General features: G+C 38.7%; 1 protein-coding gene across 1 annotated transcript in view; it reads left to right on the forward strand.

Moving 5' to 3' along the window:
- The first annotated feature begins 753 nt into the window (after positions 1-753).
- PRMT9 (protein arginine methyltransferase 9) overlaps positions 754-12,232 on the forward strand; it is a 44,750-nt gene continuing 33,271 nt past the window's right edge. Inside the window, exons 1-5 of the mRNA XM_043567839.1 lie at positions 754-1,179; positions 3,752-3,900; positions 8,247-8,483; positions 9,359-9,526; positions 11,760-11,862. Of these exons, the coding sequence (XP_043423774.1) occupies positions 991-1,179; positions 3,752-3,900; positions 8,247-8,483; positions 9,359-9,526; positions 11,760-11,862 (846 nt within the window). The 5' untranslated portion in view covers positions 754-990. The remainder of the gene's footprint in view (positions 1,180-3,751; positions 3,901-8,246; positions 8,484-9,358; positions 9,527-11,759; positions 11,863-12,232) is intronic.

A 12,232-nucleotide genomic window follows, 5' to 3' on the forward strand; every position in this document is an offset into this window, starting at 1 on the left:
TTTTAAAGTTTTGAATCCATCCCTTAGGGGCCACACTTGAAGGTAGAACCTTTTTTCCTATGTTATTAATATAGCCAGTATACAGTGGTGACCCATCGAACAGTGAGATAAATCCTAAACTCGTTTTAAAATAACAGAGAGCTTGGGTTTGAGTCACGCCTTTCCCACTACCCAGTTTTGTGATACTGGGCAAGTAACTTCTCAGAATGTCGCCTTTGCCGCCTTTAAGATTGTGATTTAGAAGCCCACCTCACGGGGTTTTGTGAGGATGATTTTAAATAACGCCTGTGAAAGCATTTGCTCCACTACATCTAGGGTGCGTTTGTTAACTTTGGGCTCTTTTCAGTCTCGCCATTTTGAGAGCTGAGGCATCCCGATCCAAAGATCTTAAACATCACCACAAACGCCTGACCTCCTCACAGCCACCCATGTCCCTCACGGTCGGGTGCAGCTTCGCGCTGACTGCATCTGCAGAGTCGGCTCTTGCAGTCGAAGTCACACACACACACACACACACTACACATACACACACACTTCTGACGGCCAGGAAGAAGGGACAGAAAACGCCGGTTTCGGCGCAAGGGGAAGCGAGGCGAGGGAGAGGAAGGCAAGAACCTCAAGACCGTTAAAAGCGTTGCCCTCCGCGCAGGCGCCCCGTCCACCTCGCGCCTCCCTTTCCACGGGGAGGGGGGCGGACCGCGGCGTGCATACGTCAAGCGCACTGACGCTCGCTGGGCGTGCGCCGTGGGCTGGTGTCTGCAGTTTGCCGGGTTGACTCGCAGACCCCGCCTGGCAGGGAGGAGGCGGGGCTTTTGCTTGGCTAAGGTGGGCGCGCACACCCCGGGCCCAGGCATAACTTTACGTTACCGGTTTTCGCGCTCTGTTTAAGTCATTTGGAAGTGTAGCCAACGGGACCGTTTTCTCGTTCCGTTTAGTAAAACATCTTCACTTTGGTTATACAAGCTTAGGTTTCAGGGCGGTGACTCTGTCATGCCGAACTCTCGGCTCAGGCCCCGCCGGGGTGCCCGGAGTGGCGCCGGGGCGGTCGGGCGCGACCGGCTGGTGTCGCGGTCCTTGCAGAGCGCAGAGCACTGCCTGAGCGCCCAGGACTTTGGCACCGCCTATGCCCACTACCTCCTCGTACTCAGCCTGGCGCCGGAGCTGAAAGACGACGTGAAGGTGAGGATGTCCCTTCTTTCACTTGCTGGCAGATCCTGTGTTTTTCCATTGGGAGGGGTGGCTAAGGTTAATGGCTGGTGGTTGCTGTTAATATTTACTATTCATCCTTGACATGTGTTTTGTTCACACCCACAGCCAGCCCATCAAAAAAATCCTCTCGGCTCCATATTTGAAATGTATCCAAAATCTTAACCATTTCTCACCACCTTCTCCTTTACTACCCCTGTTCAAGCCTCAGTCATCTGTCGGCTGTTGGTGTAGGCTCATAACTAGGCTTCCTCCGGCAACCTGTCTCAACACAGCCTGGGTGAGCATTTCATAACAAGTCAGACGATGCCACTTATCTGTTTCAAAACTTCCACCTTACTCAGAATTCTAAAGGCCATATTGCAAATGAGGCCGAGGGTGATCTCCTCCTCCTATATCTAATTCTAGCATGTCCCTGCCTCAGCATCTTTGCACTTGTATGCAGAAGGAATGTCGTGGGTATCTGTAATTGAATAAAGTTGGGAATAAGCTACTATAAAGTAGTCATTTGATGATGCATTATTTAAGCTTCAGTTACTGGATTGTGATCGTTCTATATGTAATGGATGAGTTTTTCCAAGTTATTTTAGATTCTAAATTTATAAAAATTATTTAACTAAATTTTGTATTCCGTTTTCAGCCTCAAGCTACTTTGCTTTTTTTCACCTAGCGTTTCTCAACCTCAGCGCTGTTGACTTTTTGGATGGAATGATTCTTTGTTGTGGAGGGCTGTCCTGCGCCATTGTAGAATGTTTACCCGCATTGTTGATATCTATCCACTAGATGTCAGTAACCTCTAGATGGTTGTAGTTAACATAAACTTAGTGTAAATTTCAGGAGCAGCTGGTCCTAAGGAGGAGAAAGTGCTATGTTGAGATACAGTTTGCTCTTATAGGTAAGCAGCAGTAGAATAATGATTGATCAACCCAAGTGCTGTTTCTTTAATTCTTTGTTCCTAAGGTTCCTCCTTTCTAAAACAGTGACAGTATCTTTTTTTTTTTTCAATGTTTATTTATTTTTGGGACAGAGAGAGACAGAGCATGAACGGGGGAGGGGCAGAGAGAGAGGGAGACACAGAATCGGAAACAGGCTCCAGGCTCTGAGCCATCAGCCCAGAGCCCGACGCGGGGCTCGAACTCACGGACCGTGAGATTGTGACCTGGCTGAAGTCGGACGCTTAACCGACTGCGCCACCCAGGCGCCCCGACAGTATCTTTTTAAATAGGTATTTAATGTGTATTAAAAGTATATCTAAAGCCTGTATTTGAATGCCTCGTGTTCAGTAGGGTTCAGAAACTAGTTCTGTTTCCTGTAGAACAAAGTCCATATTCCTTCATGTGGGCGTTTGCGAAAGAGCCATTTCTTTAGTCTTATTTCCTACTACTCACTCTACTCCCTATGCCCACACTTCAGTCACACCAAGTTATAAATTCTCTTACCCATTTCATATCATCCGTACTTTTTTCTCCTGATACTTTAGGGCTTCCTCCATATCCTTTTTTCTTTAGTAAACTCCATCAAGATTCAGTTATAAGTCTCAACTCTTCTGTATAAATCTCTGAAGATGATGTAAACTGTGTTCATGATAAAATTGAAATGACTAAAGCCTTCCCTTTTTTCCACTGTGTTGTAGTATGGAGAATGGCTGGAGAGAAGTGAGATTGGAGCTAGGGTGACAGAGGGAATGCTGTTACTGTAGTCCAGAAAGTATTATAAGGGCCAGACTGTTGTAACAGTGGGTTGGAGAGGAGGTGACATAGTTAAAGATGTTGAGACAGAATTGACTGGGTTTGAAACTAATTGTATTGGAAGTTAAGGTAGCATTATAAGATGACTTAGTTATTTGAGGTTTGGTAGTACCTTAACCTTATATCCTGTGTGAGTGGAATATAATAGGTTCAGTTTAGAGAACCTATTTTTAGGTTCTCTAATTTCTAGTTTCTCTAATTTCTAGTTCTTTAATTTTTAAAGAACTGTATGTTAAATTTCTTTCTACAGGGCTTCTGTGAGGATAGGAATAGGATTTATGTTGTTCATTGCTGTATTTTAGCCCCAGTTCTTTGCATACTGATTGCTCAGGAAATATTTGAGTTGTGCTGAATTTGAGGTGGCTGAGGGTGCAGTCCCTTGTTGAGATGACTAATAGGAAGTCGTGTCTGTGTGTCTGAGATTCAGAAGAGAGGGTCTTGATTGGAGATGTAGAACAGGTGATAGAGATGGATGAACAAAGAGAAGAAGGCAAAAACAACTTCTAAAACATAGAAGCCCACAAAAGAGAGGTAGGTGGAGAATCTGATATGATAGCTAAGAATGGAGAGAGTTTAAAGTGCTCAAATTGTCTAATTCTGCATGTTATTGCCACATAAGTGGTAAAATTCATTTATGCGTTTGTTTATCTAGCAAACTGTTTACTAAAGCTAAACAAAATTTGAAGTGATCAGTCAATAGTAATTACGTTCTGTTCTCTGTGGAATCATCAACCAGTGTTGTATATTCTTCCATCATTTATATTATTGACTAAATTACTGTTTTCTCTTTTACACAGGAAACTTTTCAGTATACACTGTTCAGATGGGCTGAAGAGCTTGATGCTCTCAATCGAACACAAGACTTACTTGGTTGTTATGAGCAGGCTTTGGAACTGTTTCCTGATGATGAAGTGATTTGCAATAGTATGGGGGAACACCTCTTCAGGTTTGTAGTGATTTCAGTGTTATTTGTTAAGAATTATTCTGTATCAGTCTTGATCAGAGATAAATCACACAGTAATTTGAAAGGGAAAGTTTAATATAAAGAATTATTAACTGTGACAGGGGATCAGAGTAATGAAGGATTGGCTGGTAAAAAATAAAGAGAACTCAGAAGAATATAAGAATCACAAATATAACATGTAATAACAGAGCATTTTTTTATTACACCAACTTTTGTTTCATATAAGAAAACAATTGTGAATGTACCCATAAGAAATGACACAGATAAGGAAAAGTAATAAACATTATACAGAAAAAAGTCAAGATGCTCGGGAACGTTTGATTATCGAAAGTGATCCAGATTGAATATTCTGATGTATTCTTCTCAGTCGATGAAAGTGTTTTTATTCCAGCATATAAAGGCAATTGATCTGCAATCAAAATTTCTCTTATTTTAAATATAACTTATTGTCAAGTTAGCTAACATACAGTGTATACAGTGTGCTCTTGGTTTCGGGATTAGATTCCCATGATTCATCGCTTACATACAACACCCAGTGCTCATCCCAACAGGTGCCCTCCTCAGTGCCCATCACCCATTGCCTCCTTCCCCCCACCCCCGCCCCATCAATCCTGTTTGTTCTCTGTATTTTAGAGTCTCTTATGGTTTTTCTCCCTCTTTGTTTGAAACTGTTTTTTCCCCTTTCCTTCCCCCACGGTCTTCTGTTAAATTTCTCAAATTCCACATATGACTGAAAACATGTGATATCTGTCTTTCTCTGTCCGACTTACTAACAGAACAGTTTTAACATTAAATCATATACTACACAGCCACTGCCCCTAGGGCTAGGATATAATATTCAAGGAAGAGTTCCCTCCACCTGGCTAAGATTCAGACCTTGTTGGAGAGGACACAGCCATGGGTTGCAGGGTGGCAGTGAAGTCACTCTGATGCCTTGGCAAGGAACTTGTAATTCTGTTTTCTGGATCTTGCTGAAAACTTGCCATTGGAATTTCTGTCTATTCTTCATAGAAACTGTGTAATTAGGAAAACTGATGAAAACCCAAAATTTTTGTATTGGATTTGTTTTAATAAATCTGATGTCACTTCTTTGTATAAAGTAAAAGACTTCTTATTTAGGAAATGCCATGATAATCTCCTACTGTATATAGTAAGATAATTTTACATGTTCCAGCAGTTTCCTCTAGTATTACTGCTTTGTTCATCTTGTCACGTTAAGTTTTAGTCAATGAAAAGTTATACATAAGAAATGCCTTTATCAAAGTGTGTTAGTCTCAGAGAGGTAGCTGCTATATGGTTTAATAGTCTTAACATGGCCTGGGAAGTGAAATGAGTACTCCTTTAAGAGATAAATATTTGATAGTTTCTAATTGTAGAGTATGATAATAACCGGGAAAATAAGGCAGATTGTCAACTGACGCTTGTTTGTTCACACTAACAGCTAACCTGATCCTGTTACATAGACTCCCATCTGTATTAATTAGCAACTACTTTTCCTTTAATTTTTTTTAAACGTTTATTCATTTTTGAAGGACAGAGACAAAGCATGAGCAGGGAAGGGGCAGGGAGAGGGAGACACAGAATCTGAAGCAGGTTCCAGGCTCTGAGCGGTCAGCACAGAGCCTGACGCAGGGCTCAAACTCATGAACTGTGAGATCATGACCTGAGCCGAAGTCGGACACTCAGTCAGTCACCCAGGTGCCCCAACTACTTTTCCTTTAAATGAAATTTAGTTTAAAAGATTTTTTTAAGTTTATTATTTTTTTAAAATTTATTTTGAGACAGAGAGTCAGGAGGGGGATGGACAGAGACAGAGGGAGAGGGAGAATCCCAAGCAGGCTCTGTGCTGTCAGCACAGGGCTTGAGGTGGGGCTTGAACTCGTAAACGGTGAGATCATGACCTGAGCTGAAACCAAGGGTCAGTTGCTTAACCGACTGAACCACCCAGGTGCCCCATTAATTTCAAAGTTTTTTTAGTTCTTCAGTCCATGAAAGAGGAGTTACTTTATGGGATTCAATTTATTTCCAGGTAATGCACATGTTATTATCATAACATCCTAGAACTTATCTTTAAGGATAAACTCAATTTAACAGAAAATTGGAGCTCTACACACTTTTGACAGATTTTAACTTGGTGACCTGTTGTTGCAGGATATTAGTCTGAGCAGTTACCAATTCGTGAGACAAAACAAAACAAAACAAAACAAAACAAAAAACCATGCTTGTTTGCTTTTTGGAGATATAATTATGCCAAATTTCTAATTTAGACATTGAGATTTCATCAGTTGTGATAGTGTGAATGCGGCTTTTGCTATATAGTTTATCTTTGTTCTCTACAACAGTAGCTCTTAGCTTTTGTCCTACTTTCCTCATCAAAGGGTGGATCACTCACTTCCCACTGAAAGAATCACTGCTCCGGGAGAAAAAGATTTCCAGAGTAAATGATAGCTTCCTTTCCTTTATTCCTTTTGTTTATTAAATGAAATTTGTGTCTGGAATGTCTCAACTTTACAACCTTATGTTAGTCCAGTAGCATCAGATTTAAACAAAACATTTAAGTTCCTAATTGGGAAGGTAATTTTTTTTTCTAGTTAAAAGAAAAGAGGTGGTTTCATAGTTTGTTGATACTGACACATTGTTGAGTCTATCAGTATGAGATATATTTTGAGTGTACCATACATTTTTCAGATTATCGTTACAGTTTAAGAAAACAATGATATATTAAGAATCAAACTTCAGGGAAGCATAAACCCCAAGAAATTATTAGGGGCAGGTGTGGCATTGATTCAATAGATTGTTGATATTTAAAAATTTAAAATACCCATTGCTAGTTTTGTCTCTCACCAAGCAGTGATTACATACAATGTATTTTGTATTGTACTGTGTGCAATGTCAGTTGCAGATTAAGATAGCTCTGTCTAGCAGATACTAATCTTAAACGTTTTTATTTTAACCTAAAACATGAGTGCGTATCATTTGACATAGGGCCATTGCCCATGCAGTTTCCTGTTTGAAATTCCAGAATGTCTTTTTTTATGTAAATCATACATAGAATTAATAATCTGATTTGGTTTCTTTAAAATTGACAGAATGCTTAAAGGTTCTTCTGAAGAAGTATGAGTGTAAAAGGGTTTTACTAGCTCAGTTCTCTTCAGCTTGTGGACTACACACTTGTGCTGGTCCACAAATTATCAGTTAGTGATGGATAAGTATGGAAATTGAGAGGAAGTGTTTAGAAATGTATATAGCAGTTTGACATTGCTGTAATCCCAAGCATGTGATCATGAAACTCACTTCTTGAAAATAATGTGGACCAGTTTGGGTGAAATCTGATGTGTGAGTTGCATACTAATTACGTGCAGTGAGACTGTATTGGTCTACAAATATTAGATATTTAGAAAAGGGGAGATGAGTTCCTCACCACAGAATGTTTAAGAAGCACTTTTCTAGATAGTTTGGAAGTTTTCTCCCTTTTTATTGATGATTTGCTTACATAAACTTCAGTAGCAGTTTTTTGGGTGATTTGCCTCTGATGTTTTACAAAGCATTTACTAAGTGTCCTCAGAAACAGTGGCTTTCTTTTTGTAGTCATAATTTTATTTAGTTTCTGTAATATTTAATTAAAATATGTAATTATAATAACAAATACAACTGGTGTAAACTGGTCTGACAGCAAATACAACCGACTCTTTTATTTTAAATTGTTTTTTAATGTTTATTTGCTTTTGAGAGAGAGAGAGAGAGCGCAAGGGAGCGGGGAGGGATAGAGAGAGAGGGAGACACAGAATCTGAAGCAACCCCCAGGCTCTGAGCTGTCAGCACAGAGCCCAACGTGGGGCTAGAACTGACGGAGTGCAAGATCATGACCTGAGCTGAAGTCAGACACTTAACCTGAGCCACCCAGGTACCCCACAAACACAACCGACTCTTGATAATTCATTCAGTTGCTGAGAGAAAAGGTATGCAGGCACACCAGCGAGGAACCTACTAGCTATAGGCATTGATATGTTTTACACAGGGAATGGTTTTTAGAAAGCAATCGTGTTTTAGTGGGTTGGTTAAATTGAAGAGGACTATGAGAGCTTCTACTATACTTTAGTTACAATAGTAATTTATAGTCTGTCTCCTAGAATGCATAAATACAATAAGGGTTCAGAGAGGAAAGAAGTGATCAAGGATTGCAGTCCTTACAAAAGGAGATGGTGCTTGGTTTGAGTAGGATTTGGGGTACTGGAGAGGGATTCTTAGGCCAGATGAGTGCCATGGATAAAGGCACAGTAATTGCTATCATAATAATTGAATATTTTCTCTGTCATTTTTTACTATAGAATGGGCTTTAGAGATGAAGCAGCTGGGTATTTTCATAAAGCAGTGAAACTAAACCCAGATTTCAATGATGCAAAGGAGAATTTTTATCGTGTTGCAAACTGGTTGGTGGAACGCTGGCACTTTATCATGCTTAATGACACCAAACGGAATACAATTTATAATGCAGCAATCCAGGATGCAGTTTGTTTGGGGTCCAAGAGTGTTTTGGACATTGGAGCAGGAACTGGAATACTAAGGTTTGTCGTAATTGTGCTTTAATTATATACACATATACACCAAGGTAAATTAAAGCTTTTGCCAAATATGGAAAATTTAACAGTGGAATTGAAACAGAGTTTACTTTATTTCTAATAATCTTATGATTATTCATGCAACTACTATTATTGTATTTTTTACTGTAACTTTAATTTATCAAGAACTGGACATAACTACTAAGGAGAATTTGAGGTTATGATTGAAATTTTGAATGCCTTTTTAGAGTACTTTTTGCATTAATATTTTGGTTGAATCTAGTTCTCTAAGTTAAAACCTATCAATATTTTTCATGCCAGTTGTATCTTCTTAAAAACATAAATGTCATGATTTATTGTATAGTTTGTTTCTATTTTGTTTTTTTAAAGATTTTATTTTTAAGTAATCTCTCCACCCAAGGTGGAACTCAAACTTGCAACCCCGAGATCAAGGGTCACGTGCTCCATTGACTGAGCCAGTCAGGTGCCCCTGTATGATTTGTTTCTTAATAAGAATATTGGTTCATTTTGTTTTTTTAATGTTTATTTATTTTTGAGAGACAGAGAGACAGAGTGTAAGCAAGGGAGGGCCAGAGAGAGAGGGAGACACAGAATCCAAAGCAGCTCCAGGCTCTGAGCTGTCAGCACAGAGCCCGATGTGGGGCTCTAACCCATAGACTGTGAGATCATGACCTGAGTCAAAGTCAGATGTTCAATCAACTGAGCCACCCAGGCACCCCTGGGTCATTTTTTAATGTGGAATGAATAATGGTTGTATTACAGAATAAAAGAAAAACCCCATGTTTAACATTGTAATTCCATTAAATTTGAAAAACCATAGTGGATTATTTTTTCTTGATGGGGCACCTTTTTCCTTGCAGCATGTTTGCTAAAAAAGCTGGAGCACACTCAGTATATGCTTGTGAGTTATCCAAGACCATGTATGAACTTGCCTGTGATGTAGTAGCAGCAAACAAGATGGAAGCAGGAATCAAACTCTTACATATGAAGTCACTTGACATAGAGATTCCAAAACACATTCCTGAAAGGTACTATATAATATATATAATTTTAGTTTTTATAATCCACTATTTTATTTTAAAAAATTAAGATATTCACATTTATAGCTTCTAGCCCAAATAAAAATGCTAAAGCCCTTATATTGTGAAGATAGCGATATAAGATCATTTAGCATAAGATAAATTTTCATAATGTCATATTCTTGATAAAAAATATTTAAAGATCTTGAAAAAATTTTGCACCAAGCGATTTAACAGATAAACTTGACCTTTAGCAAGTTAACCTTTAACTTTTGTTAATTTCAATATTCTGTTTGTGAAAATGGATAATACTTCCTGTATGGTCAATAACTACTTAAAAGTTATAGTTAAAAATAATACGTGAGTAGATCAAGCTTGATGGACTTCTCACATTTTGTGTTATCCTTGGCTAACATGAAAGCTTTGGAAGTGTCAGCTGTCCATGTATTTTGGCCTGGGTTCTTCAGATGCTTTGAATATTGTCTCATAAGTCTTGGCTTTTTAGTATGTCATCTTGCTTTGATCTATATCACAAGGCTGATGGCATTTTAGAGCTAGAATGGATTTATACATCATCTGGTCCAACACTATTTTAGAGAAAGAGCTTTCTTTATGTAGCACTTGCTTTACTACCTCTCTTGGGTGGTCTGTCTTCTTATCTTAAGTTCAGCTTATATTGAAAGATGACTTTTTTATCATCTGTTGTCATTTGGACTATGATTTTTAAAAGTCTTCTTCGATATGTATAATAGTATTTTTGTATACATAATTCACTTTTTAATGGGCTCTAAATTTGTTTGCATGAAAGAAGTCTTATTAGATTGTTGCGGCAGAAATCAGCAGTCTCCTGAATTATCTTAGTCTGCTTGTTGCCCTAACAAGATACCAGAGACTAGGTGGCTTAAACAACAGACTTCTATTTTCTCACAGTTCTGGAGGCTAGAAGTCCGTGATGAAGGGTGCTGGCAAATTTGATTTCTGGTGAGAGCTCCCTTCCTAGCTTGCAGACAGCTGTATTCCTTTCCTTTCCTTCTGTGCATGTGAAGAGACACAGAGAGTGCCTGTGTCTCTTCCACTTTTATAAGAAAACCAGCCCTGTCACATTAGGGCCCCACCCTTATGACCTCATTCAACCTTAATTACCTCCTAAAGACCCTATCCTTAAATGTAGTCACATTGGGGGTTAGGGCTTCAGCATATGAATTTTGGTGGTCCACAATTCAGTCCATGGTATGAATCAGTTACTTTAATTTAACCTTCATTTCTCTCACAGATAGTGGGGTAGAAGGACCTACAGCTTTGAATTAGGAGATATGGATTCTAATACTGACTCTGTTATAATTTATTTTGGCCCTGAGCAAATCTAGAGACATCAAGATGTTGGACTAGATGACTGGGATACCTTCAACATTCTATTTGTTTGCAGCCTTTAAACATTGAAAATTTTGTGGACTTGTATAATACTGGCTTTAGGCCCTGTAGAGGATACCAAAGTTATTTCAGTACTCAAGGTGCCCACAATCAAAAGAGGAAGATAAGGAATATTCATGAAGTTTTTCTTTATCTTCTAGCTATATAAATAAATGATACTGGGAATAAGTGCTAAAGAAGTTCAGAGAAGAGAGAAACTATTTTGGTATGTCTTTGAGTGAAATTTTCTAGAAAGAAAGAACAGTCAAAAGATCAGAGCTCTGTGGCTCTTTTGTGATAACTCACAGGTAGTAGGTGAAGCAAAAGAAGCAACAAGAGACCTATGAATATATAAGAGGTAAACATGAGTAATGAAGGAAGAGAAGGATTTTGAGAGGGAGGCCTTCTCATATACATTACATGTTTGTAGATTAAGGAAAATGAGACCTGAGAAAGAATCATCTTGATAAGTAAGGGAATTATTTATGACAATATTTTTATGGAGTGTTGACATCAAGGAGGGGACTGGCTATGAAGCACTCTTAAGGATTTAGGGAATGAAAGAAGAGCCTGAGGAGGTAGCAGGGTCAAGGGAAGGTTGTGCGTCTCTCCACCCCCAGAAGGTGTCAGTGGAGAACAGAGGAGCCTGAGGAACAGTAGAGTCAAGTTCCTTAAGATTTGTGGGTAGAAAATAAAAAATGAAATGTATTAGAAAATTTTATATATGGATTGTTTCTATAATATACTCTTCCTTTCTCCTCTCAGCTTTGAAATCTTTACATAAATAGCATGATATTTTACTTACATATATCTTTAAAAAATCATTCTATAGAGTGTCCCTAGTTGTAACAGAAACTGTCGATGCAGGTTTATTTGGAGAAGGAATTGTGGAGAGTTTAATTCATGCATGGGAGCATTTACTTTTGCAGCCAAAGGTAAGCAGCATGAAAACACTTAAATTTGATTAAGAAATCATTATTTCAATAGGTATTTATCGAACCCCTCGTGTATTTGCAAAGCAGTATGACATACAGTAAAACCTTGGTTTGTGAGCATAATTCATTCCAGAAACATACTTGCAATCCAAAGCACTTATATATCAAAGTGAATTTCCCCATAAGAAATAGTGGAAACCCAGATGAGTTGTCCCACAACACAAAAATATTCATACAAAAATGATTACATTACTGTAGCATAATACAAAATAATAAAGAAAATACAAAATATAAAGAAAAATAACCTGCACTTACCTTCGAAAACCTTCATGGCTGGTGTGGGGGAGACGAGAGAGGAGCGTTATTGTGT

Source organism: Prionailurus bengalensis, chromosome B1 (genome assembly GCF_016509475.1).
Source record: "Prionailurus bengalensis isolate Pbe53 chromosome B1, Fcat_Pben_1.1_paternal_pri, whole genome shotgun sequence".
NCBI classification, from domain to species: domain Eukaryota; kingdom Metazoa; phylum Chordata; class Mammalia; order Carnivora; family Felidae; genus Prionailurus; species Prionailurus bengalensis.